This window comes from Maylandia zebra, linkage group LG12 (genome assembly GCF_041146795.1).
Source record: "Maylandia zebra isolate NMK-2024a linkage group LG12, Mzebra_GT3a, whole genome shotgun sequence".
Classification (NCBI taxonomy): Eukaryota; Metazoa; Chordata; class Actinopteri; order Cichliformes; family Cichlidae; genus Maylandia; species Maylandia zebra.
Genome location: NC_135178.1, coordinates 28,898,460 through 28,925,775, shown reverse-complemented (window position 1 = coordinate 28,925,775; position 27,316 = coordinate 28,898,460). Strand labels below are relative to the sequence as shown.

The following is a 27,316-nucleotide window of genomic DNA, read 5'->3' as shown; positions in this document are numbered from 1 at the left end:
GAATATTCGGCAAGGTTCTAAGATGCTGTTTTTTGTTTTGTTTGTTTTTTTTTAATTAAGAGAAATTAGGCAACATTTTACAAACCTAAACTATGAGTGGAATATTTTCCAGCTCTAATTTTATGTGGATTATTGTTCCAAAACTTGTGAAATCAAAATCCAAGTTAGTGTTGCACGCCTCATTAAAAAGGTGATGATAGTTAACATTTTTTTGGATTTGGATTGTAAAAGAAATGACTTTGCTGCACAGATGTTGCAAGGTCCTATTTAAATTCCAGTTGTGCAGCTTTCCAAACATCGAAACAATCAGGGTAACCGGATGGAAACAAACACTCACACAGGAAAAATGTCACTGCTTTTGGCCTACAGACGTATTTATCCCTGTTTTTAAACAGGTTCAGATTGTAATAATACCGTCCCCTTTGTTTTGCTGTTGCACAGCTCGACTTGGAGAGCAAACACTTCATTAATTGGATGGACTACATTAGGTAGTCGGTAATGAGGTGAATGTTTGAAGAAAAAAAGCGATTACGACACAAATGTTTGGTTTACTCATATAATTATGCATTTATTGACAAGAATCATACAGGTCTGCTGCAGGTCAGGCCACCTAACAGGTGGGCGTCTTCAGTTTACTTGGCGGACCGCCGGGTCCTCTTGTCCCAGGAGAAGTTTGCTCCGTAGGATTTCACCCGTGGCTTTGAGGTCCTCTTGTCTGTTACGTCGTAGCTCCAACCTGAAAGAAAACATCAGAGTAAGTGATGGGGCTGATAACGTCACGTATGTTCCTTTTGGACGAGCTCCAACCGCAATGAGGTGTTTTGTAGACATCAACGACCTGTGTGTAGTCAGAACGGCTCTAATCTCTTCGGTGCAATAAACAGAGTAAGCCCGTTTCCTTTGCTTGGTTTCAACAAACTTTCCCAGATGGTTCAATTCTGAGTCAAAAATGAACTTGATTAGAGCTCCACAGAAAACCACCTCATTTTGTTTTACTAAAACAGGGCTGTAGTCGATTGTCTAATGAGCTGGTTGGCCCATTAAAAGCATTCCTTTGATCTTTTATTAGTTGGTATAAGAAAGGTGCTTGGATCCCCACCATCACCATTTTTGGTTAAAAAGGTCAACTGGGAACACCAAATTAATTTTTTTAAAAGCAAAGTTACCTGAAAGAATCTGGTCACAGGTACATCTCCCCTCACAGTTTATATATCCCCTGATATATAAATAACTATATACTGTAAATGATTTATATGTTAAAATATGCAAACATGACCGTGGAAATAATGATGTTACCGCTCTGGATGGTCAGTTGTGTTAGATGCAGTAGCTGAGGTTGTTTTGACACCTGCACAGTTTAATCAAACTCTGGTTCGTTTCCGTGCGATTCGTTTGTGCAGATGTAAACACAGTAAACGCACTCAGGTGCAGTAAACGGCACCGAGACCCTTCAGAGGAGGTGGCCTCGGTCCACTTCCAAACAAACTCCAGAGTGGTTCATTTATGGTGAGAACGTGAACAACCCTGGATCCAACCCAAACAGCCTTCCCATAGCCCAGGTATGCTTTGCTTTCTGGGTCAGAAATACCAGAAACATGCAGATTACAAAACTGTAGCAACTAGCCATAAAATCAATGTAAAATCTCTGTTAAGTTTCCACTCGCATTCTTAGCATTTTGGTTAATTTTGTGGGGGTTTTTATGTGAAAAGAACCCTAAAAATCACAAGAAAAGGCTAAAAGCATACAAACTCAACTGATTCAGACCAGAAGAAATGAGTGTGTACACTGATCCATTTTAAGTCCAGATACATCATACATGGGGTTAATGCCACAAAACTACTGACAACACAACTCTAAACACCACCAGCAGTATCTAACAATGAACCACTGCCTGTCCAACAGTCTGCTCACTTCACTGCTGAGAGTTATTTGTCTTGCAGCCAGAAACAAATGACAAAATCCAGATAAAAACTATTTACGTGGTTGGTGAGTCAATACATGGAGATTGTATGTATCATAAAATCGATGTGCCTGTTTGTAGAGGACTACTGAGTGGTGAGACTTATTTCTCTACTTCTTTGTTACAGTGTTTTGTCACTTTTAAAATGATGAAACAGATATATTGTTTAACCAAAGGCTGAAAAATTCTTTACCATTTTTCTCTGCAAAAGCAATGGCATCTTCCTTGGAGGAGAATGACAGCACCATATTGGACAAGGGATCAGCTCTAAAATAGAAACACAAGGCATTAGAATCCAAAATTCAACAACTGTGTGCAGAGGTTCTATAATGTCAGTTTATGTGCTGTAGGAATCAGGAGGTGGAAGGTTCTCACGTTGAGGACCAGCCCATCAGTGGGTTCTCCCAGCGCTCTCTAGTATCAAAATCCATCTTCCACTTTTTGGTGGTGTTCACGCCGGACTGCATGGCTGTCCTGGCTGGCACAAAGATGTGAACCTTACGAGTTTTGATGTGCTCCTCTGGGACTCCTGTCAGAGTGGTGATGTCCTAAAGGACACAGAAATTAAACACAATAAACTAACAAAACACCAGGATAAAAATCTAAACTAGGAGAGTGCTTCTAATTTCTAAAGTGTGGCCTCATTTGACCTCATGACTATCCAGCATTACAACTGATGTCACGCACCAATTACTACTTGTGTTCTGCAAGTCACTTGTAATAAACAATGTGAAAACAACCACTCAAATGCTCCTTTTCACATATGCTTGTGTAACAACTCCCTCCCAACAGAAGCGTGGTTTACAGCCTTTGGTTGGTGGAGATGTGAGATGACTGAACACAAATGTGCTGCAAATCCTGTTGGTTAGCCAGGTCTTCCTCTTGATTATCAGCTGTGATGTTTTGATGCATGCTCAATCATCCAGGTAAGTAAACCTCCAAAAGTTGATTCTGTTCTCCCAGTGTTTTTTGGGAGAAACGTTTTGTCACTCACTCCCAGCCCATTGTTCCTTCAGTGGTGCTAGTTTCAGTCATTATGCAAATGTACTGTTTATAAACCTGCAGGCAGCTGAGACTGAAGAAGTCACTTGGATGAGTGACGAAACGTTTCTTCCACAAAACGTTACGTCCAGATGAACAGAATCAACTTTTGGAGAACTGTGATGTTTCACTGTTAACTGGCAACTGTGTGACAGTTTAAGCTATGCAATGAAATACTTTCTCTTGGGATTCAATTAATTACAATTACTACACAATAGTAGTAATCACACTGGTTACTGATGGTGTTCTGCATATTCCAAATGCTGACTTACAACTTTCCAAACTGGAAATGCAAAACGTTCATCTTCATATTAGAAGTTGTGCCTTTTAACAACCAGAGCCTGATTTTTTTAAGAAGATGACAGACTGTGAAACTTCCAGCAGACAAGTTGCACAGAGTAAATGAAAAGCTACAGAGAGATGGACAGCTGCCATGTTTTAAAGGGTCAAACTTTTACTTTGTGAAGATTGCAGCCCCTTCAATCTTCACCTTAGCAAATGGGAAGATATCTGTGCATCACATGTACCGCTTCACAAACAATTTCACCGATTGGATCCCACTCGGTCAATGGCCAGCCTCTAGGCCTTCATGACTTTGGCTTTAACAATTGATTTCACAGTGACTCATAACCAGTTGGGGAATGCACATTTTCTCTATTTACCAGTTGCTGCCCAGCAGTCGCCAACTGAGCTCTAGGCCTGTGTGACTAAGACTGAAAACTCTGGCAATTACAGATTTACAAGAAATTAATAAATAATTTCCTTTTATTAAAAAAAAAACAAAAAACAACCAACCCAAAACCCAACAACATGTTTTTGGTTGCCAGCAGTCCACATGAAGTGTTCTACTTTGATTAGATTATTCATGACTTCTTCTCTCCTTGCGAACATTAGGAGTTCATGCGAAACGTAAGCTTTTCTCAAAGAAAACACTTGATGTCAGCCTGCAGATATAAAAAAAATACAACTTTAGCAACATGTTTTATGAGCTCAATGTCAGGAGAACAGAGGTCAGGAAAATGTTTGATGGCCATAAAAGTTACTTATGTAATCAAATGTTTCATGTTTTATATTTTTGTACTTCACATCAATCTCAGATTTATTCCCACTGTAAAATATTAAGGTGGAAAAAGGGGGTTCAGTACATCTTTGATGTCAAAGAACAATAAAACACAAAAAAGTCTGAGAATTGAATACTTTTTTTTTAAACTTTGTTTTATAGGTGCCATAAAACAAGCTAAAGTTTGGGTTGTTACTGGCAGCACAGGTGTGAATAACTATCCCTGAATCTTTCCTCAGCTTTAACCTGTCTGCATTGGTTTGGATATGTTACTAAGTCAAATATACATGTGTACCATTTCAATGCTAAATAGTAACAAAATTTGTGATTACATCACATATATTGTTAATTTGAAAAGAGATTTAAAAACAAGTATTTCACATGTAAAAGAAAAATAGAAACAAAATAACTATTTTTAATGCTTTTTTATTAATAACGAATTAATTTGCCTTCATTACCTTTACTATCGTTCTCTTTTACACCAATACCACAACAAACAGTTGTTTAATGTGTGTAAAGAGTATATATTAGAGCCTTAAATAGTTCAAATTTTCTTTTTAATTACTCTGAATAATAGAAATCAAGGTGTACTCCTACAACTGTGACAGGATGGAGTTTTATTCTATTTTTTCCCATGTTTTTGTTTTTGTGGTAGTTCTGCATTTTCTATTTATTTTTTGTTTTTTAAATAACATTTTTTGCACATGTTGACATTAACAAAAAGTCACCATTACTTGTATATATAGCAAATCTCTCTTGGCTTGATTTTTTCATGAATACATTGCCAAGAAAATACACAAAGGTGCATGAATGTACTTGTTGCTGTGTAGGTCTGGACTTTGTCTGCAGTGGTACTGGTTCTTGGGCGTACGCACACTTTGAAAAGGTCAATCATGAAGTTAGAGAACAAAAAAATGTAAAATATAAAACAAATATAATGGCCATCTCTGAAATTAATTCCTAATCCTCAATTAGTTGCAGACCTTCATGAAGTAGGACAGCACGACAATTGGATGAGGGTGCACTGAATGCATATTCCTGAGCAACTAGAGCCCCTTGGAGCTCCTATCAAAGATCTGGTCCAATTCTTCAGGGAATTAGCAAACAAGCAATGGGAAGTCGGCGACAAAACACAGATGAACCTCCCAGCACGCAGGCAGCAGCCACCCAAGACTGAGGGCTTTCCAGGGAGCTTTCCTTTCAATACAAGAATTTTACACATTTCAATGGCCATTACAACTTCAAAGAATCAAATTTTCATCATTGTCTGTCATCTGCCAGTTGATTTGTAGAAAGGGGTCATTTTGCATGAGCTCCACACAAAAGCCCGTCTTCCTCTTGGCAAAGGAGCTTCCAATGGTATTTAAGCCTAGTAAATTACAGGTCCAACTGCTAAACTACTGCTTGTTTCAGTGAAACATCTTTTGCCATGCAATCATAAACAAGATCTGAACATTGAAAAGATCGTTAAAATGAAAGGGAAAAGACGAACAAAAGGGGGGAGGAAAAAAACCGTCACAAGTGCTTGGTAATTATTTCCGGCTGCCCTATCTACTTAACCCGAACAATTCCTTCTTGTCACAAAGAGGAAGAAAACATGTTCTCTTCACCCAGAGGGGGTAATGGTTCATGACACAATAACACACAAGACAGTGTTAAACAGCAAGAAAATAAGATGAAGGGTTTCTCCTTCTTTTTTTTTCCAGCAGGTGATCAAAAATGCTTTAAAATGCCTGCAAGTTGTAACTTTTTATTTCCAAAAGGCTATGCTCCAAAGGTTTCTCTATTCTAAAAGAGAGCATTAAGAAAAACTTGCAGAGTTTTATAAAATGTGGAATTTCTGGTCTGTTCTAGGCGATTGAACCCATTACGTCCCTCTGTGAGACACATTAGAAATAACACTCTTGGGATCAGCAGGCCACACTATAGTTACATGTAACTATTGTGAAAATACGTGACATATATGGTAAATTGTTGCAATAATTTCTCCAGATGTAGCGCAACCTAAGGTTGGGTGTGGATGAGCACAAAAAGGGAGAATGTGTCAAAACAAACGCTCTAAATCACTGAAAAACCTCTGCTTGCTTATTTGGCATTGTTTGCAAAAATACAAGTCTAGACTTCTGATATTTGCATGCATTACTCTGAAAGCTTGGAGGGTTATCGGCATAACAAGCTCACCCACAATACCCAGATTCACAAAAGGAACGATTGTGGCTGGAATGCAGTGTGTTCCCAGGAAGACTAGAGAGGACCGTCACAAAAGGAAAACCCACACGGTGGGCACTTTTTCTTCTGCCATGTACAGGAAGCGAAATGAGAACTATCAAGTTTGACACTATTCACAGGGCCTTAACGGGACCCTACAATACCTGGCTGGGCAGACAGAATGCAGGGCTTAACAAAGAGGGGGGGTAATGGCTGGCAAAATCTCCGTCACGTGAAAGCGTGTCGATATTTCTGACACCTCCAGGCTACGTGCCAAATAAAGAGCACAGGGGCTTGTCGCTGTGGGGCCACTGGGCCCACCAGAATGCTGAAAGCTAGTACCCCTAATTCTCCAACAGAGAACTGGGATGGAAATTTTTGGTGTAAACAAGACAGAAATCTCAGTCTGCTTAAGTCTGGTGGAAAAACTGTAGGAAGCGGTGAGATACCAAAGAAAGAAAATGATAAAGAATAGTTTTATAGAGGGAAGCTGGATGCCCAAATACCTCCAAATTAAACATTTGTGAAATGTACTGTTTTTATTAATTAGTGCAGCATCCATTCAAATAAAGTATAACCCAGGTTATTTATGTAGCTCCACTTTACTGATGTCCACTCTAACACATGCAGGCAATCATTCATTTCTTGAAACGAGGCCACCTTTACATTCGCTAAATGTGTACGTGCCTGTCTGTTAAGTCTTGGGAACTGCTCATCCAAACAACATGAGAGAATGAAGTCATATATCACAGGAAACCAAACATAACACACAAATAAATGTCCATCTGTCTTTGTGGAAATCAGTTTGAGTTTTAGATCAAAGTGACAACATTTCTGGCTGGCCCACCTCCTTTTAAAGGCCTGTTTGAGGGTGAAGTCTTGGCTTTCGGGTTAAAGTCACAACTAGGTTTAGGTTAGGGTACAGGTTTGGCCATTAGTTGTGATGGTTGACATTTAAGATGTGTGAGACTTGGGAATGAATAACTATCAATCAAAATGCTCACAAATATAGATGAACACACATTTGTATTTGTGGCTCTCCCAGCACTCACACACTGTGGGGAGCAGACAGCTGTTGCTCAGAAGGAAATGCAGATAGAAAAACAACTTTGACCCAAAATATGAAAAGCACTCCTTCAAACAACCTCAAACCTGATTCTTTCCTCATTCGGGTCCAAAATATTGAATATTTTAAATACAAAGACTTGCAATGTCTATCTTCCTGACAAAGGAATCTACTGGTCTAATTTCCATTTATTTTCATCTCCTTCTTTGGTCATTGATGATCAGTTCATGTTTGAAGGAGATGAACCAGAACCAAATGTGCACCTGGAAGTCCAGTTTGGACAACAGATACTTGAGTTTGAAGGTTTATCATATATCAGCAGCCTGCATAGTAGTGAATAATTTATAGAAGCAGTACGTAAAAACTTTGGAGAATTATTATGGTGTTAGTTCTTTTATTTTAGCTTCAAGAAATACAGAGTTCACCTTCAAAACTAATATACAGGGATGTGTGTTTATGCATTAAATATCTATATTCAAGAAGCTTGTACACCAGTCAAAGATGTTTCTTTGCGTAAACTGACTTGCAACGACTGGTATAACTGCATCAAAGTCTTTAAACCTGGCACGCTGAGATGACAGCTCTATTCTCAAAGCCATCTTCAATCAGACTCAGTTATTTTTCCAAATATAGAAACCAGTCGCCAATGAAGACAAAGACTACAGCCTATTTTAATTGCTGAAAAAGTCAAGATGCCGGGTGTGGATGTCTGTTTCTCCAAGTGTTCTTCCAGCCTCCACTCTTCCCATATTGTTTAACCGATCTTGTCAGCTTCAGATGATTTGCAGGTGAATGTCTACATTTCCTGCAGTTCATTTCCCACAGTTTATACAAAGGGATATAAAACCCACCTTTGCCTGCTCTGTGATATAAAATGTGTTTTTCATATTATTCCTGATATTATCTGCAGATCTAATCCAAACACAATAAAGGTTTAAGGATTTTTGTGGTATACATTGCATTTCTGAAAAGGTAATGAAAGAGATCAAATGTATTTTACCCTAAAAAGTGGTTGCCAAAAAGATTTTTAAAAAAGAAAAAAGAAAAAGAAAAGAAAGAATATTGAAATCAGTTTGTGAAGAATGTTTGAGAAAATGTCCAAGTAAAGCAATATAAATTATAAATTTTATGATTTATTTTATTCATCTAATTCCATTTTGATGAAAATATCTACTGCTTGGAACACAGACTAGCTCTTTATGCTGCAGAGTACCCAGGTTTGGCAAAGAATTAAAAACAGGTGCATATAAAGACCTTCTGTTTAATCACTCAGTGAACTAATTGCCCCTGTCTTTTCACTTAATCACTGGATACTCCCACTGGGTACTAAAAAAATATTTATTTAAACATAAAATAAAGGAATGCCACATCTGTTCTTACAATGATCCAGGACGACTTGGTTATCAGTTATGAGAATGATCAGCTCTCCAATAAACCAGATAGGTGAGAAAACGTGGAGAACAGGGTGGATACAGATGATTGATTTCAGGGTTTCAGCCAGAGTACAATAAGGCCAGTAGCATATATGGCCTTACGTGACCCCCACAAGGCTGCAGTTGTAGCTGGGTTGTTTTGCATGAGCCATGATACTTTTTTACCTGTTCAGCTCATATATAAACATTATCTGGCACTCTTCTGCTGGCATATACAGCACTCTTCTTTCAATTTTATCTTCCAAGGAGTCATTTTTCAAAGTAATCCTGAGCAAAAGTTGTCCAGACTTTCTGAAGTCTTTATAAGTTTTCCTTTAGAGATTGGTTCCTTTTTCAATCAATTTCAGTCAGGTCTTTGTTAACATTGGACACTGACCTATGAATCATCCATAAATGAGCATTCAACATACTCAGCGTTTCCAAAATTTCTAACTGCCAACAATAACGTGGAGCTGCTGGTATCAAATGATCAAGTTTGATGGTGTTGAGCTTTTACACTCTGTGCTCTCTGGTCACTACCCTGTGGCTCCTCAACCGTACCGGCAAGTTTGGGAAGTTTGGAGGACAGGTCAGGACTTTGGGCTTTTTGTCATGTTTAATGCATCTAGGATGGAACCACAAGAATGCCAGGACCAAAGTTTCCCCAGCAGAACATTGCAGTGCAATGAGATAATCGCTGTTATTCACTTCACCTGTCCTGGTCTTAATGTTGTGGTTAACTGGTTAATGTCCGTTTCCCTAAACAGCCCTGCTCACATTACCTAAACATTACTACTGGCGTGCTGTTTTTTTTAGACTTGTTAAGGTTTCCAGTTCTCAGCTGAAGTACACAGTGTGTTTTCCAGTTAGTACAGTAACCAAGCAAACAGACAAACAAGCAAACAAAGGATGACTAGCTCTGGCAGAACATTTCTAGCGTCACCGTCACATTTTTATAGACACCAGGGCTGCCACCACACAAATAAGCTCATCATAGGATGTATACCTGTATGCCAAATCTATAACTTGGCACCCAGAGGGGTCAAAAGGTCACCAAAGCTGAATCATGTTGAGTCAGCATGTGCCGAAAGCCCAAACACATCGCCCCTAACGCCCCACTGTCCAGCCCACACCCAGACCAAGAGCCTCACTCATCAGCCTCGGCCGGTTCCCACCTTCAGACGTCTTTGAAGTGGAAAAAGTGTGCCAATTACTGACTGGACACTGGGGGCATCTCTAATAGAAACAAATATTATGCTGCTTGCTCATGTGTGGGAGTGGTTCAACATTGGAGAACAAGAAGCAGCTGGTATATGAAAGTCATCTTGTATTTCACATTACACATACTGGTAAAGAGAGGAGAGAGGAGGGGTCATTTATGAATATTTTGGATGCAGACACACTTGTTTGTCTGAGCATCTCAAATGTCATTTTATAATAAAACAATTTATAAATAAACCCAAACTATGAAAATGCGTCAAGCAAAGACTTGCCCCGTTTCAACTGAATCTTACTGTGAGTTGTGAGTATCTTTTTAAGTTTCAAAATCTTAGTGGAGTACAAGTTTGTGAGGAAAAACAATTACTTAAAGCTATAAGACAGAGCAACACTATTTAAGCATCATTTCCTAGAGCATGTTACATTTTATGAATACCAAAAGCAGCTTGCAAAATTACAAAAAGAGCTGGTAGCTTACAAGTAATGAATAAATTGAAGTGTTGTCAAACAGAAGTAGCAATCCTTTTTCATCCAATCTGCAAACACAACACTTAGCAGTTGGACACTTCCTAAAACTCCCCAGCTGAGGAGTCCTCTTCAGAGAGTTAGTCTATGGAAGAGAGTGCTAATGAATGAAATACTATTTAGTTGATGATACATAATAAAACCTCTTGTCTGCCATTCATCAAAGACCAACATCCTCTCAGCCACTACTTCAAACTTGAGCAGAGATTTTTTTTCGTACAACTGCGCCATGTAAGAGGGCAAGCAGACAAAACAGATACTTAAATTGTCTATGTGCAAAGGAAGGAGGAAGGCTGGAAGAGGAGGGAAGGGAGGGAAAAGCGGGTTGATGGGGTGGTGAATGTGGTCTGCTCCACTGTAGGTCACTCTGTCTCTGAGGCTCGACAGAGGATATTCACGCCTGTACTGCAGACTTAAAGTGGTGGTGCTCAATGTCCTCATAGCTAGAATGGCAGTTTTTGTGGGTTTTAGTTTTTTGTTTCTCCCCAATTTCCCAAGTGTGTGTGTGTGTGTGTGTGTGTGTGTGTGTGTGTGTGTGTGTGTGGGGGGTGTGGGGGGGGGGGGGGGGGGGGGGGGGGGGATTATGGTGGTGATTGAAGGGATTTTGACACTTGCAAAACAATTATTTTGTATCAGGGAGTCCGACAGTGAAAATAAATTCTAATGTTTCAACTACAAGATCGTTCAATCTGATTTCAATTTCTGTCTTTAAAAACAACCGACAACAGGCTTTTAGACTCATCTATCTTACCGCAATAGAACCCCACATCTTTTAGCCAGATGTGATGTCACATCTTGCCAAGCAAATGCTGTTCTCTAAATTATATAAAGAAATAAAGAAACCCAAAAACTTATCAAACGTAAACATGCCAAGCATCGAGTGAACATACCTACACTCTCCTCTTGCCGTCGTCATTCCGCCTTTTCACTCAATTCCCCACGGTCTAATAACTGTCCTTCTCTGGCTAATAAAACCCTAGTGCCTTTAGAGAACTCTATAACAAGGCTTCACAAGCGCTTTAAGATTATGGTGTTGCCTTTATGTGGACAGAGAGAGCGCGTTTGGCCACAGCTGAAAGAGAAGTAAACGTTCTGTTTGCAAGACTCACGCGTTAGTGAGAGATATTGTATTGCATATTGAAGCAGCTGTTATGGTTATAACCACAGTTGTTTGTGCAAAGGACCAGAGAGTAAAGCAAAAAGGCCTGACTCTAATTGACTGCGGTTGTAGACATTTCGTATAAAGCTGTGTATCACTGGCCAGCCAGTCGGACACTGGGAGCTGCCCAGCATGCTTAATCAAACAGTAATTACAAACAAAAGCAGGTCAGCATGGGCACGCCGGGGAACAGCTACGGGCACTGGTGGACCATCACGCACGTCCTTTTCTTTGGCATCATTTCTGAAAATCAGCCAATGGCCCAGAAATTTTGCTCATAAAAGTCAAACTTAGAGCTTTAAATGTGGGGAAAAAGGTGAAAACACTCAAATCCTACAAAACCTACCTAAAGAAGTTTACAGTCAACCCTAAAATCAAAATCATCTCCTCTGCAAAGACTTTACTGTAAGTAAGGCTCTGTAACATATCAAAATGCTATTTCAATTACAAATTTAGCTTTCAATTACTATTCAAGCAAAAAAAGAAAGAAAAAAGAAAATGCAAATACTGTTTCAAGATGATGCCTTTGCTTGATTCTTTTTTCCTCCCATACATCTAGTGTAAAAAAAATGCACTTTTTTATACTCAATAAATCTTTTGATTTTGTGTTTTCGCAAGTCTAAAATGTGAATGACCGTAATAGGCATGGCATTATTAAATTGTTTGTTCTGCTTGGTCAGCAGTTTAAAACCCAGCTACTTTACTTATTGTCGTATAAGATGAACAACAGAAGCAGATCGTCATACTTTTTTTTTTTACAATTACTCTTAACTTGGGAAAAAAAAAAACCCCACGCAATTTTAGTGAATGACACTTAGAAAGGCAGTTTCAGAAAAGCAGTTGGACTTATCCCTGTCAGTATAAAAACTTTCTGTGACTAATCAGTACTTAAAACTTTTTTCTGTCTGCAGTCCAAATCACTTTAAATGTCCTTTTCCCTGATTTTTGACCCAGCAGGAGATTCTAAATTCGTCTGTAATGGAGATGGCCAAACACAATGTAGAGATCCATGTTCTTGTAAAGTCTGCATTTTCTGGACACACGAGAACTAAGGACAAGATAATGAGTATCAGACAAATGTTCATGCAGAGTTTTTGGAGTGAATTCAAAATATCATTTGCCCAGGCCAAAATGCAATATCATCTGAAAGAGGTTATTCAGAAATGTTCACTGCACAACGAGCAGCACTCCACTTTCTCCTCAGGCTGGTCGAGAGAGACGGCGTGCAAACCCTGAATAACCTCTCAGTGGATCGAGATCTTTCTTTGATTGGTCAAACCAGAAAGCAATTCACACTTATTGACAGCCTGATGAATGACTAGCGTGCTGACATATGCTGAATGCCCAAAAGGGAGAGTGCTCTCAATGCCCTCTACCACGTGAGACGGAGGCCACTGTACTGTAAACAGCTGAGGGCCTCTCTTTTCGGCCTGTCTGGGTGAACATTAGAGTACTTCCCCTCGTCGCCAGTAACAGCATGCTACAAAGGAACCTCTGTGGCCAACAACACTGAAGTGGCCACTGTCTTTTTCGTGAGTCTCAGGGTGTCTCACAAACTTTTTTCCATGCTAGTTTCTTTTCTTTCACCCCCCCCAACACACACACACACATTTTTTAGAGGCCCTTTTTTTCCTCTCCTCTGCTGTGCCTCTCTGTGGCCCCTACTGAGAGGACAGAGACAGACACTCCGCCCAGCCAAAGGTTTGTCTGCCAGTATGGCCAGCTTTGGTCTGGGACAAAAGCACACTGACGCTGCCCATACTGCTCCCCCGCCCCAAAACAAGTCCACAACAGACTCCCACATTCTCCCCAAACTCACTCTTTCTCCGTAACCTTCTAATTCAACTTTCTATGACAAAGCAGTAATGTCAAAGATCAGTCTTTGTTTTGTACAGTTGGTGCGTTGTTAACCACTTCAAATGCTTGGTTATCACTGTTTAGACTATAGTTCAGCACTTAATGCTAAAACAAAAAAAGATTAAAGCGAAACAGAGCTATACCACATCCTAGAAAAAGTAATTCAGTAAAGTAACCGTTGCCTGGTCAACTAGCTTCTCTCTGACTGGGGCTTGATTTAAAAGGAACAGTTCTTTTGGAGCAACAGTATTCACCCAAAACAGACCAGTCATAGACACCATGTAAAAGAAGAAAAAAGAAGAACAGGGCTTCATAGGGATTTAATCTTTCAGCATCTTTAAGTAATCACATTGAAAGTTGCTTTCTGAAATTGCTTTCATAGAGGTTACGCAAGTCAGAAACTAGGCCAGAAACTGTAGACAGAAATGATAAGAGATTTGAAAAATCCTAAATGTCAGATGACATTTTCTTGCCCTTGTGTATTTGTGGACCCAGAAATCCATTTTGATTGCTCTTAAAAACTACAAAAAAAACCCAAAAAACCAAAACAGACTTCACCATAGGGCTGCTTAATTAATCGAATTTTAATCACGATTACGATCTGGGCTTTCAACGATCATTAAAAATGACTGAGCCGATTATTAGCCCCTCCCTCGTGCTTTACTCTCGCGCTGCTCCGTGTGGCAAATCGAGCGCACCTCTCTGCATTTCGAACACGTGTAACAACAATTAAGAGCAGCGGTCTCCAACCTTTTTTGCGCCACGGGCCGGTTTATGCCCGACAATATTTTCACGGACCGGCCTTTAAGGTGTCGCGGATAAATACAACAAAATAAAACTACGTGAAAAGACCAAGGAAAACCGAGTAAACGATAAATACGATAACAAAATAATGCTGAAAACCGATAAAAACCCTGAAAACTGTACATTTCACACCTGAGCCTCAACTCTCTCATACCAAACGACTCATGGACCGGTACCGGTCCGAGGCCTGGGGGTTGGGGACCGCTGATTAAGAGGACCTGAGGGAAGTTCGGAAAGCTAAGCAGAAGTTATTTGGAGAGGAGAGTGACTGCCGTTGGTTGAAAAGAGAGGTAAAAAAAAACTTCGGTGGTGTGGAAACATTATGGGTTCGCGGAGTCAGAACTCATTTTTCATTTATTTTTTATATTGCAAACATTTGCACTGTTATCAGTATTTGCACACTATTTTATATTATTTTTTGACAATCTTTAAAGTCATTATTCAATACATTGTTATTGTTAAATAAATATCGTCAAATAATCAAGATCTCAATTTCAGTGAAAATAATCGTGATTATCATTTTTGCCATAATCGAGCAGCCCTACTTCACCATTTGCCCAAGCTAACCCTGATGAATTTTCTTAATTTGCCTGACTAACAATCCAAATTCAAAGAGGTTGCAAGACAGATGTGCTGCTAAACTGTTTCTACACATTACTTCCCTCACTTGTAACCTGGTTTCGTGTGTGCATGTGTAAACATCAAATTCTAATTTGGATAATACCACTCCATGAAGCTTTTTGTGGTTACAGAAAGCGCTGTGAAAAGTCCTGATAAACTGTTTGCAGCGACTTCAGCAAATGTCCCAAACATTGCCCAGCATTGGGCACTACAGGCACATAACACTGCCTACTTTGCAGGTCAATGTATGACACAGAAAACAACATTTACCGTTCTGCTGCATCGATTTAGAAAATTCTGTTATCACCCAGCTGCATTAGGAGCTATCCTAATGCAGCTGCGTACTTTACTGAATGAAGGCAGAGTAGATGAAGTCGACAAGTCTAGACAAAATCATTTTGTTGGGCATATGCTACCAACAAAACAGGCTGACTCGGGCCTGTCTGGTCTAAATTTACATTGAAAGAGTAGCACAAACCAAGCATTATGAAATATTTCTGTCACGACAGGCAATAAAACTATTATGCAAAGCATCTGATAACTGCTGATGCCAAACAAAGAGCCCTCAAACAACTGATGAATCTGTGAAACTTCAGAAAGAGCAAAAGAAATCACGTGTTACTGTTAATGATCACAGTAATCAGTCACTACTGACCCAGGCAAATGTTCAAGCAGGGAGGTACTGGCAGGGAAGCTGATATAAAACACATACTGCACATGGTATGGCAATACTTTACTATAGTGCCCCCATTTTTTGACTGAGTATTTGAAAGCACCAGAGACTATAGTTTTTGTTATCATTAACAAAATAATTTTGCACTATTCTGTGAGATATTTTTATGATTTACTGTATCCACATTTATATCATTGGGGCATTCATAATGTAAAACCCCCCCAAAACTATACATTGTAAATGGACTGAGTGAAGATAACTGCATTACAGTGCGTGAATATTACTCCACTTCTCCTGTTAGAAAAAATTCCATTTCCTCAGCCATTCAAATAGTTGTAGCCACTTCTTTCATGAACTGGCATTTAAACCTAGAAGGACTGTGAGGATAGGAATAATCAGAGCTGTGAACTGAACTACAAATGATGATATTCGTCATCACTGTCATATTGTTACAAAAGCCTACTGTCTAGGACAAGTTCAGTTTGGCAGCAGATGACAAAATTTTTTAACAGTTTTTTTCCCCCAGCAGAATAATTGGAAGACAGAAGATCAGATAAACACCGATGTACAACTCAGATTGAGCAGGGATGAATTCTTACCAATTTCTCATCAACTGTAATAAGCTGTGTATCTTGTCCTGGTTTCTCTGCCAGTCTCAGTGTTGATGTGCTTGTAGACCTGGGAAAAAAATTTAATTGTGATTACAAGCTAAGCACAAAGCACCAAAAGTACACAAGTGACAAAGAAATTACACAAACAAGTTAAGCTCTGGAAATGCTGACGATCTTGGAGGAGGCGGTGGGATGGGGGTACAGTGAAAAGGAAGCGACAAGGAGGGAATCCCCCCCGCCACTTATTAGTTCTGTCTAGTGAATCTCTGGCAGACTCTCGCTCTCATCCTAATGACAGGACGTGCTTAATGTTGGCTGTAGTCAACTGTCAGGCGAGGACTGTGAGGCTCTTTGTCAAAGTGCAGCCGTGCCCCATCACAAAACGGCAACGTGCCATCACAGAATGGCACGTTCCATATATTCATAATTTTGTATTTATTTCAAATGAATGTTAAGATTTCACTACAGTCTCAGGTCTGATTTTTTCAATAAAAACTGATTTTTAAAAAAGAAAAGACGAATATAGTTTCAGGTGTAATCATTGCACAGCTTAATCACATGAATAAAGTCCTACTCTGCATTTTTCCTGGCATTGAAGGAGCTTTGGGGAGTAACTACACATGGGAGTATTCGCGATGACAACATACAGATAAAGCAATGATTCTTATACCTTATTTAACCAAAATCTGCACACTTTCCTTTGATTTCTGACCATTTAAATAAAAATGTATATCATGTGTCTGTAAATAAAACCCAAAACTGGTTTAAGAATGAAACAGAGTAGTTCTCCCATTGTTTTAGATTTAAGATTTTAAATATTTAACACTTTTTAATGCATGGTAAAAGGCAGTTTTTTCCCTTTCTTTTTTTTTTTTTTTTTTTTTACCTCATCCACCCACTTCACCTCTGAATCTGTTTAACTGTGAGCTCAGCTCTGTGTGTAAAACCACACACAGAAATCACACATTTAAACAACAACAACAAACAAACAAACAAAAAAAAAAAACAACAACAAACCACACAATCAAGGTGAACCTGAGAGCAGGGGAGACAAAAGTAGCAAAACCCATCAATGACTGAAAAACACAGCATAGATGACTGGGTATACATTTGCTTTTTCCTTTTCGCCCTTTGGCTTTCATTTAACTGTTATCCCTGTCAGTTTCTTGGGGTAATAGGATGCTTCCTCATCAACATGGCTGAGGAAATACTGTGATTTATCCAATCACTCATCTGACTTTTAGATTACTTCAGATTTTGCCAAGAAAATACTGTGCAAGTCAATGATTTCTTATTATCTCCATCTTTCCAGACTCTATAAAACAAAATAAATGTCTTATTTCATTTTCAACATGGTTACACTACATATTCTAATCTGGTATCTATTAATAACCTCAGCTAATGCACTGCACATAATGCCATTGTGTGAATAATAAAAGTTGTAAAAGCATGCATCGTATTATTTCTCTCTTTAAAAACTCCCAAAGGAGACAGTAACTGTGAATACAACTGTCAACTGTTGTAACAGCTTACAGAATCATTTCTGATGATGGAAAAATCCAATGGCATTTATCAATGACAATGGTGAATTTTTAATCAGTTGTGCAACATCAATTCTGCTCTGACTAAATGTTAAAAAAAAAAAGTGATGAACAACTGAAAGTCTATATTCTTCTTCTTTCAGCTAAAGGGGGATTTAATTTAAAGATCGTCAACATCTTCAACTGCCACTTCCAGCTCAGCCTCCTCTCTTTCTCATTCAAGATTTTAGAGGAAGACTTGTAGGAAATGATTAAAAAGAAATGCCGATGACTGCCAGGCAAGCCATCAATTAGCGACCATCGCATTTAACTGTCCTTACTAACCGGAAATATGAATGCGGAAAATATTGTTGTATTTAAGTATTTATGATATGGAGGTACTCTTTTAAAGTGTCACAAAACCCACTAACTGTGGCAAATAACTGTGTGGTAAAAAGTGGCAAAAAACACATAGTGGAGCAGCACGGGGGTCAGTTTGTTTAAAATCCTTCCACAAACACAGGTAACTTTTCTTGGTGTTAGTATCGTTGGGGTCTGGTGGCTACATGAATACCTCAAACTATAACTTGCAGATTTGTTACTGCGAGAGAAGCACTGTATTCTATCAATAGCAGTGAATTACTTTCATGCTAATTGTTAGCTTCCAGGCTCCCTACAGCTGATTGTAAGGTTAGCTGTCGGCTGAGTCACTTATTTAATAAAGTTGTCTCGGTCTGGTATGTAGCACGTGCTGTGCAGACCAGTGAGCATCATTTAATTGTGTTAGCTTTTAAACTGATTTCTAGCTCGCCCTAGCATTAGCCAATTAGCTGGGCAAGCAAGTGCTGTAAGGACAATGACATTATCTACAAGCCCAGTGTACTACAAGATAAAAGCGTGCAGGCGCTGACGTTGTTTAGTGTATAAAGTCTTCCACGTTAGGTGCGAAACCTCTATTTTGAAAAGAGAAAAAGAAAAATCTTCATTAAAGTGCTCTGCCGCTGACAAGCTAACAGACACACGGCTTCTGTGCTGTAGTCGACTTGGGAGTTAAATAATTCAAACAAACTCAGCTCAGAGTATCAAGTGCGAACAGAAACCTGATAAACAATTAATATGAAATTACCTGATAGGATTCAAGAACATTTTAGAAGCTGCATTAAAAGCAGACAAACGTCCCAATCCGAGAAGTGACATTGAGGACGCCATGATTGTTGTCAACGATGACGTACGGTAACCGCAAAGGAACAAACAGTACGCGCGGGTGGCGGAGACAGCTGGTACATGAAGGACTTTGCCAACCGAATTTTTGGATGTGTCACATAGCACACCAAGGGACGCCCAGACATCTACTTACGCCAGTGCTCTCTTATATAACAAAGAACAATTATTTTGGTGTAAATAGAAGGAAACCCCGCACGCTGAGAAGAATTTCAATTTGCTTGTGCTTCATGTCTACTCACTGAAGTTTATATGTTTGTCTTTTTTCTGCCCGTTTTCTTATGCTTTGTCTGATGACAGCTTAAAAAACGGAGCAATTTGTTTCTTAAAACATATGTTTAATACATGTATATACTTTACATTGTGTATTGCACAATATCAATATTGTGTAGTACACCATGTAAATTCATTTGTATATTCACAACGTAGTTTTTGGAACATTCAGTAACAGGAAATGCAGATAAAATCCCCTGGGTAAAGGTATATGTAGTTTTACTGATATGTATGAATATACATTTTTAGCAAATCCTTTTTAAGTTTAGAAATTGTTTATAGCTCAAGTTTTAGCCAGTCCAAATGAATAAAATATCTCATGACAATGATGTGAAGTGATGGCCATCAAAATAGACTAAGCCTATAAAAGGTATGGTTTAATTTGATCTGATTGATGTCCAGTCTTTTATTCTTTAAAGTAAACGCTTGCATTGAAGCTATGATAGATTTAGACATATGTCTAATAAATAATCCACCAGAGTCAGATAAAATTATAAGGAAAAAAAACTTTTATTGATTCACTCTTCATATCTGTACAAATACCATCAAACTTTGTATGTACATATGACATTTACATAAAAAATACAAAACTATATATTCATAACAGAATTTTGTATTTCTCTTGTGATGTTTGAAAACAAAAAAATGCATTCTGAGGAGAAAAAAAAACAAATAAAAAGAAACAAAGTGAAGAAGTCAGATATAGTGTAGAGTATTGCAGTATGTTAGTCCTAGTGTAGCTCTGTGAGAGCAGTACGGAGTACATTGGCAAGAAGACAGCTCACAAATGTTAATGGCACATTGTTTCCAAAGTAATCAAGTATTGCCCAAACTTACCTCTAATGTAGTGAGACAAAATAAAAGCTATATTTAATTATGTCTACAGTCTCCATGTGGAAACAAACCTAAAGGGCTAAAACTGAAGGAAACTTAAAACTAAGAAAAGAAAAAACTAAATGGCTCTTTTTTTCTTTTCTATTCCATCACTGCTGTGTTGCACCATTTACAGTGCTCTTTTGCAAAACCATTGAGAGAATCCCTTTGGTCAGTAATTATAGTTGTAAACAAACCAGACACACTTCTGTACATAAAATGATTGATATATTTCCCAATAAATAAACACACAGCCTAAACATGCATTTATGTATGTGTGACATAAACATCTGTGATAGAGATTTGACAGAAACAAGCAGATTTTTTACAGCTCAGGGAATGCAATTTACAGCTTGAAGAGGACTTATACTTACACGGTACCATGAAAAATAAATAACACTGCTTTTCTTTGGACAAATATATTTCTTCATGATAAAAAAAGAAAGTAAAAGGGAAAACAACAAAAAAGGGAAATGAGTGGTAACACAATATATCATGGTAGGTGATAGCCTGACAGTGTAAATGTATAATTTATAAAACACAAAAAGTATAAATAAACATCTAGCAGACTGAACTATATGTATACTTCCTTTTTCTTTAAAAAATAAATAAGCATACACATAATGTACAGTATGGACATGATTCCTTGCCCTAGGACTGTTCCCCTAGTGATGTGAGCCTATCCATCCAGTATAGAAGATAAATGGACATAGGCCATGTAGTCTGAGTCCTCATCTTCCTCATCCTCCTCCTGGTCTTCTGTAATGGCTATATGGGAGAATATATGGTAGCTGTTGTATGAATATGGACCACAACAGCGCAGAATATCACTGTCAAAAAAATAAATCTCACAATTAAGCCACTGGCACACAGCCTCCTTTCTGTTTCTTTCTTTTGTGTATATGATTATGTTTGTGTGAGGAACAGTCTGTGTGACTTGGCAGCAGTAGTTGCTGTGGCATCCCCAATTAATTATACAATGTCCATTTACATAATCGAGCAAGTCAGGGCTGCAACATGAGAAAAAGGAGCGACAATGGAAAGGATCGGCAAGTTGGAGGTTAGGGGAAGGTCACGAGGTGGGTTAAGGGGAGGATGGGAAGCGGGTTTAGGGGCACTGGGGATGATGGTTCCAGTGGCTCAGGTCTCTTTTGAGCAGATTCCTGAAAGCAGACACACATAACACAGAAAAGTGCTTTTGTGTTCTTGGACTCGCTATAGTTTCTTTTCTCTGATTACTAATATTTTCGCTTCTGGCTCAAACGAACAGGGAGGGAGGACTCTGTGTCACAGCCTGACCTTAGCAAGCAGGTCAGAGATCGTTAGCACAGTTCTGAGGTATATTCTTTTTCTTTTTACACAAGAGATTTACATTGGACACATAAAAAAGCACACAAGCAAGCACAAGGGTAACGATACATGAAAACACAGGTAGTCCCTCATTAATCCAAAAGGAGTTTTGATACACGATACAGTCACTGGAAGCGGTATGAATGCGTTAGCTAATGAACGTTTTTCTGATGATGGGATGGGAAGTAAGGGAGCGTGGATCAACAAGCTTATGCTCAATCTGCACACTGTAAATTATGACTTTTAGCCCATGAGGTGATCATAAAGTTGGTCCCTTGGACTTCATTGCAAACCTTAATCACATTATATTAAGCCAGTTAGGAAAAACAAACAAACAACCTTCTAAATAGAAATTTGGAATGTCAATTTGAAACTACCTCAAAGCTGTTGTTAAATTTAGTATTTTGTCTGGAGATTTGTGGGTTAATAAATAGCTCACACTGGTCTATGACAGGCAGTTCACATGAATCTTAGTGTACAAATCCATCATTGTTATCAATGGTACCAATGTTACAATCACCTTATGCACGTCATACGTCTGTTTAAACACATTCTTTTTTTAACTGACGTGTTGGCAGTGTGGTTTATGTCACAAGCGTCAGTGCATTTTGAATAAATTGATTATAGCCAAAAATAATAATAATAATAAAGAAAATAGACCATTTCCAGGGAATTAACAATGTGACCATGGAATTTACAAGCTGTAAAGATTTGGACATTAAACCATTAATGACTGAAAAAATACTGCATGGGATTTAAGGCAACCTGCTCCCGCAGGTCACTAGCATGACCATAGACACACCTATTTTCTCAGAAAGTATAGATCCACTGCAAACAGTTTGCTGATATAAGTTTTTCGCGCATCTTTCTGTTAGCAGGATTTGCAGAATTGGGAAAACGTGAAAAAAAAAACGAAAATTAAACAAAAAAACAACACGAGAACAAAAGCCAGCAACGAGGACAATGTCATGCAAGTTCTTCCATTCCCCAAGTCTTTTCTGCTTGCTTAAGCTGTGGTTGGTGATGTGGCCGGGGTGGGAGCTCAGGGAAAATCAGGGTAGGTGGAAGGTGGGGGGCAATTTCACAGGAGGTTTTTGTTGGGAAAGCAACATAGAATATTGTCTTTTGCTCAGAGAAGGAGGGGAGGATTTTGTTTCTTTCTTTTCTTTTTATATTTTGCTTTTGTAATTTACTTACAGTTGCAAGATCCTAAGTGTTTGACTTCAAGCAGCACCCCCATTGAGCAAGCAGCTTGCTTCATGGCACATTCACTGGGATATGTGGTGTTGTCGCTGGCACACACCGCCTCATCTGTCCTACTCTCCGGACAGGACTCATCGCACAATGAGCAACGGCCTCGGCCCATCCGAGCATCCCACAGACACTTCTTCCCCGTGCTGCACTGGATATCCTCACATGACTTGGCCTCTGGGAGAAGAAAGAAGGAAATAAGGAGAGAGGAAATCTTTGATTAGATGGATTATCATGAATGTTTTTCAAGCAGGATCAAATGACTACCTAGTTTTTTAGAGAATTAGAGAGAATAAAAACTAAATCCTACTTTACGGGATAAGGCCTCGTGGTGTGGAACAGAAAGCTTTGTTTTTAATTAGCCTTTTAAAGACTACAAGACTGAAATTGACTACTATCTGTGTAAGAATCAATCTGACTCAAAACTTGAAGCATGTCTTCATGGCCCCCAGCACTCCCCTGTTTTCCTCCATCTCCCTCCCCCTCTCATTCCCTCTTTCCCAAATGGGAAAGTGCTGCCAACATCAGGAAATAATAAGATGTCTATCATTTCTTGAGCAAACACAAGCAACTACCAAACACACATTCTCTCTAAGACCCCCTCCTCACTGGAATGTTGGCAAAAATGAGCAGTGAATTACTGCAGAGCTGGCCAGAAAGAAAATGCACTCAAACAGTTTTCAGTGTCGGTGACTGCTGCACCTCTCTCTCTCTCTCTCTCTCTCTCTCTCTCTCTCTCTCGGGGAGTAAAGTCTCACGCTTTCATGCGTGTAGCTGCAGACTTACTGATGCATTTTCCCTCATATGCCACTCCAATAGACCTGCCGAGGAGACAGGTAGCTCTTCTCAGGTGACACGCGCTGGCATAGATGATCCCATCGTTTCCACAGAGGTATTGCTCAAGCGACGTCGCCTCGGGGCAAATCCGATTACACGTCACACAATACGCGTTGTTGGTCTGGTCTACGACGCATGTGGAGCTGCCGGGGCACAAGACGTCACGGCACGTTTCTGGCGAAACAAAGACATTGGGAGAGTTGTGTGAAAATGACACGAAATGCAAGAAATACAAGAAAGCGACGGATTCTTTCTAGCTCGTTCAGCTTTCAGAAATGTGGTGACAGTTACATTTACTTACTCTTGCATTTGCCCTGGTACTGTACGTCCAGATCGGGATGACCTTTGCATTTAGCTTTTAGCAGTGCGCATTCGTCTTTGTAGGTCTTTCCATCAGAGCCGCAGACAGGTCCTTTCCAGGTGATGTTGGAGCAGTCTGGTGCGCACACGCAGCGCGGCTTGCTTCTTCGGTTCAACTTGCACCTCTTTCCGGGCCCACAGTCAACATTGTCGCAGGTTTCTAAAACAAAAGCTCTGTGTTATGTGATGCTAATGAGGATTTCTTTTTCCCCTGGTGTGTATTCTGGCGCGTAAAGTAATGGGACAATTACGCAAACCAGAGCACCAGTTTAATTCATTAACCAAAATGAGTGATTACATGTAATGTGAGAAAACGAAGGAAAATGAGTGCACCTCCACCTTTGCAAGGTATGCAATTGGGAGCTCCGCCATTGAAGATCATCCACCTAAAGAGCGTGCTGTTGGGGACGTCCTCCTCGGTCCAGGACGTCCCCAGTCTTCCACTCCGACAGCACTCCTCCCTGCTCATCCCGGGCATGTAGAGCACCTGGCACCTCCCGTTTTTCCCCTGCTGCAACCAACAGTTCCCAGCTGTAGACAAAAAAAAAAAAAAACCAAAAAAGCTCGAATGCCGCATGTTGGACGTCTAAAAACCCGCTGACCCAGACTCAATATACACACGCAGCCGTATTATCCGAGACGCTCCCTCCCTCCCTTTTCGCCCTCCCGACAGTATTTTGTCTGATTTTTTTTTTTTTTTTTTTGCGAGACTGTTAACACTTGCCTATCCCAACTGTGACTGACAGCCCTTACAATGCAGCCATAACCAAAAAAGTAAGAAGAATCTTCGGAGGGGGGTTGTCTTTTATTCCCAGTGTCTGCTTGCTATCACTGGACAGAAACGGGAGCGTCTAGACAGCGTTAAATAGCAGCCAATCTTTCTCCTTTAGAAAACCACGGTTTTTAGGTAACAAGGCTACACACACCACCGTCTCCAACGCCTCACTCACTACGTTATCCCAGACAGCAAGCAGACAATGACTTACTTATTAAAAAAAGCAATGTAAAGTTTATTTCAGAGATATTAAAATGTGATACATAACAATTTTTCCAGTTACATGCCAAAAATATTACTTCCCACAGACAGTAACAGCATGTTTAAACCGACAAAGACACAAACACATTTTTTTAAATCTTCATGAGATAGTGTGTTTCTTATGCTGAATTGAAATATGTCCCCCGAAACCATGAATGATGGGTGCAAAAGCCTGCATAGGTATAAAACTGCAACTGTGTTTGCATACAATGCAGAAAGGCTACTAGCGGGAAATGTATAAATAACACGCTCACAGTGGATATTCTGAAGTTTGTTGGAGGATTGACAACAACATCGCGGAATGCTAAACGCTCACACAGTTGCAAAAATATGTTCAGGTATTGTGAAAGACTGTCACCAACACGGCGTGGCGGCTGTAGTTCGCGCGCATGGTGACGACTGCAAAACTTGCCATATAATCTCACTTTGAAGTGTCCCACAGGGCACCTGTTTTCTATACGCTTTACGCAATCACTGCCTGATGTAGAGAGACTTTTATCAAGAAACTTTGAAAAGTTTTTCGGTGGCAGCAAGTGGAAGACACCCCGCGAGTTCTGTGACTGACAGCAGTGCACGTTTTAAAAAAGAAAAAAGAAAAAAAGCGAAAGAGAATAAAAGGAAATTGATAAGGAGAGCTTACCTTGAACTTTTTGATGTTCCATGAGGTGACAAAGCCATAAGAACAAGAGAAAAATGCCCGGGTGAAGGTGGTGTTTCAGCATCCCAAACATGATGGAGAGGCAAAGTGAACCACGTATTTGACACAGGCAGCGCAAAAGTAATCTGCTTAAGGTGGCAGTGTTGAATAAGTGTCAGTCTGAGAATGCAGCCTCTCTTTAAATCTATAAGGGGTCTCGGGTTGACTGTCTCTGGTGGGCGGTCTCCTCTTCTATGGGGGTGGGGAAAATTTTTTTTTTCCTTACCAAAGTTCTTTCAATCCCAATCAGGTGACATCGTTACTAGCAACTTTCTCTTTGCCGCAATAATTAAAGGATATGAAAATACTTGAAAGAAAACACCATACTTGGAGCTCAGGCACTCTGCAGAGAAAGAAAGCGCAAGATGGAAAAAGTATGAGCTGATATAAAAATGTTGTTGTTGTTTTGAAATCAACACTGTTCCCGAAGTTTAATTTTAACCCCTGTGATACTTTCATCACATCATTTATTCACTTTCACGTGATTCCTCGTGGAAAAAGAGCACTCATGGGCTTTGCATCTTCTATACACATGGCGTGGACATGTGCTCTTTAATAATAATAATAATAATAATAATAATAATAATAATAATAATAATAATAATAATAATAATAATGATGATGATGATGATGATGATGACGATGATGATGGTGATGTGCAGACAGGCCCACTACCAGCATGCCTTTCCAGGCATACCATCAGTCCTTCAAATTAAGGTTACTATTTGGTGGTTACTGATATATATATATTTTTTCCACCAACTGCAGACAAAAGAGCAGATCTTTTTGATGTGAGTTGCCTTTTGGAACACATCCGAGCCCAGACAATAATAGAATTCGTAGTAGTCCGCAGCCGCACTGCTAATGTTAGAACAGACAGTTGTTTGGGTTTCTCTCCCGGGTCAAGCTTTTAAATATAATTAAACCTGTTACCGAAGAGCCTTCAGACAGAGAAGCAGGGTGTTGCGTTTCACTGAATGAAACACACACACACACACACACACACACACACACACACACACACACACACACACACACACACACACACACACACTGCTCTCCGCTCACAGACGCTGAACTCCTTCAGAAGTCCTTGCGCGACCTCTTCAGCGGAATTCTGGTTACAGCTCTTCAAATCAAAGTGTCTGCTGTGCGAACCAGACACCAGGAAATTAATTAACTGACGGTCAGGTAGAAGACACTGTGATCTCTTTGTCTGTATCCAGTTAAATACCACTCACTGTACAGTTTATCTCCATGATACTAATATCTGGTATCAAATCTATATTTATGTAAGATTTTAATATAGACCAGGATGTGTGTGTGTGTGTGTGTGGGGGGGGGGGGGGGGTTCTCTTAAAAAAAGACGTCAACCGTTACTTATGTGATCACTCCTATTACAGACAGATCATTACTGTTATAAGCAATGAACAATATTAATGTTATTACATTTTTTTAGGATTAGAAACAATAAAAAATACGCTCAAAAGGGGGTTTCCACGATAGCACACACAGGACTCACAAAAACGAATGAACATCATATAAGAAGACAACATGCTTTTTCTGACTGCTTGATTTTCAGTGCAAAACAAGTTTTTAACACAAAACCCCCCATAAAAGACCTTGCAATCGTCTTCATTTCCTTCAGTCAACAATCATGATACAGCAAATATGAGACCAGA

At 39.5% G+C, this 27,316-nt stretch overlaps 2 protein-coding genes across 4 annotated transcripts; both read right to left on the bottom strand.

Annotated features, from left to right (window-relative positions):
- Positions 1-542: 542 nt before the first annotated feature.
- On the bottom strand, positions 543-19,019 carry ndufs4 (NADH:ubiquinone oxidoreductase subunit S4). The gene is made up of 5 exons (XM_004546981.5): positions 18,863-19,019; positions 16,205-16,283; positions 2,337-2,509; positions 2,155-2,228; positions 543-736 (listed from the first exon to the last, which is right to left on the bottom strand). Exons 1-5 carry the CDS (start codon positions 18,943-18,945, stop codon positions 633-635), a joined length of 513 nt encoding a protein of 170 aa, XP_004547038.1. The 5' UTR covers positions 18,946-19,019; the 3' UTR covers positions 543-632.
- A 702-nt stretch (positions 19,020-19,721) lies between these two features.
- fsta (follistatin a) lies at positions 19,722-25,772 on the bottom strand. 3 transcript variants are annotated; one of them, XM_004546985.3, is made up of 6 exons: positions 25,578-25,772; positions 24,235-24,432; positions 23,843-24,061; positions 23,491-23,715; positions 22,651-22,881; positions 19,722-21,266 (listed from the first exon to the last, which is right to left on the bottom strand). In XM_004546985.3, coding segments are annotated over exons 1-6 (966 nt in total). In that variant the 5' UTR covers positions 25,669-25,772; the 3' UTR covers positions 19,722-21,264. The 3 variants fall into 3 exon arrangements, with proteins under 3 accessions (XP_004547042.2, XP_004547039.2, XP_004547040.2); XM_004546982.4 differs by having other exon boundaries at positions 19,722-20,871; XM_004546983.4 differs by having other exon boundaries at positions 19,722-20,871; positions 24,241-24,432.
- Positions 25,773-27,316: the final 1,544 nt, after the last annotated feature.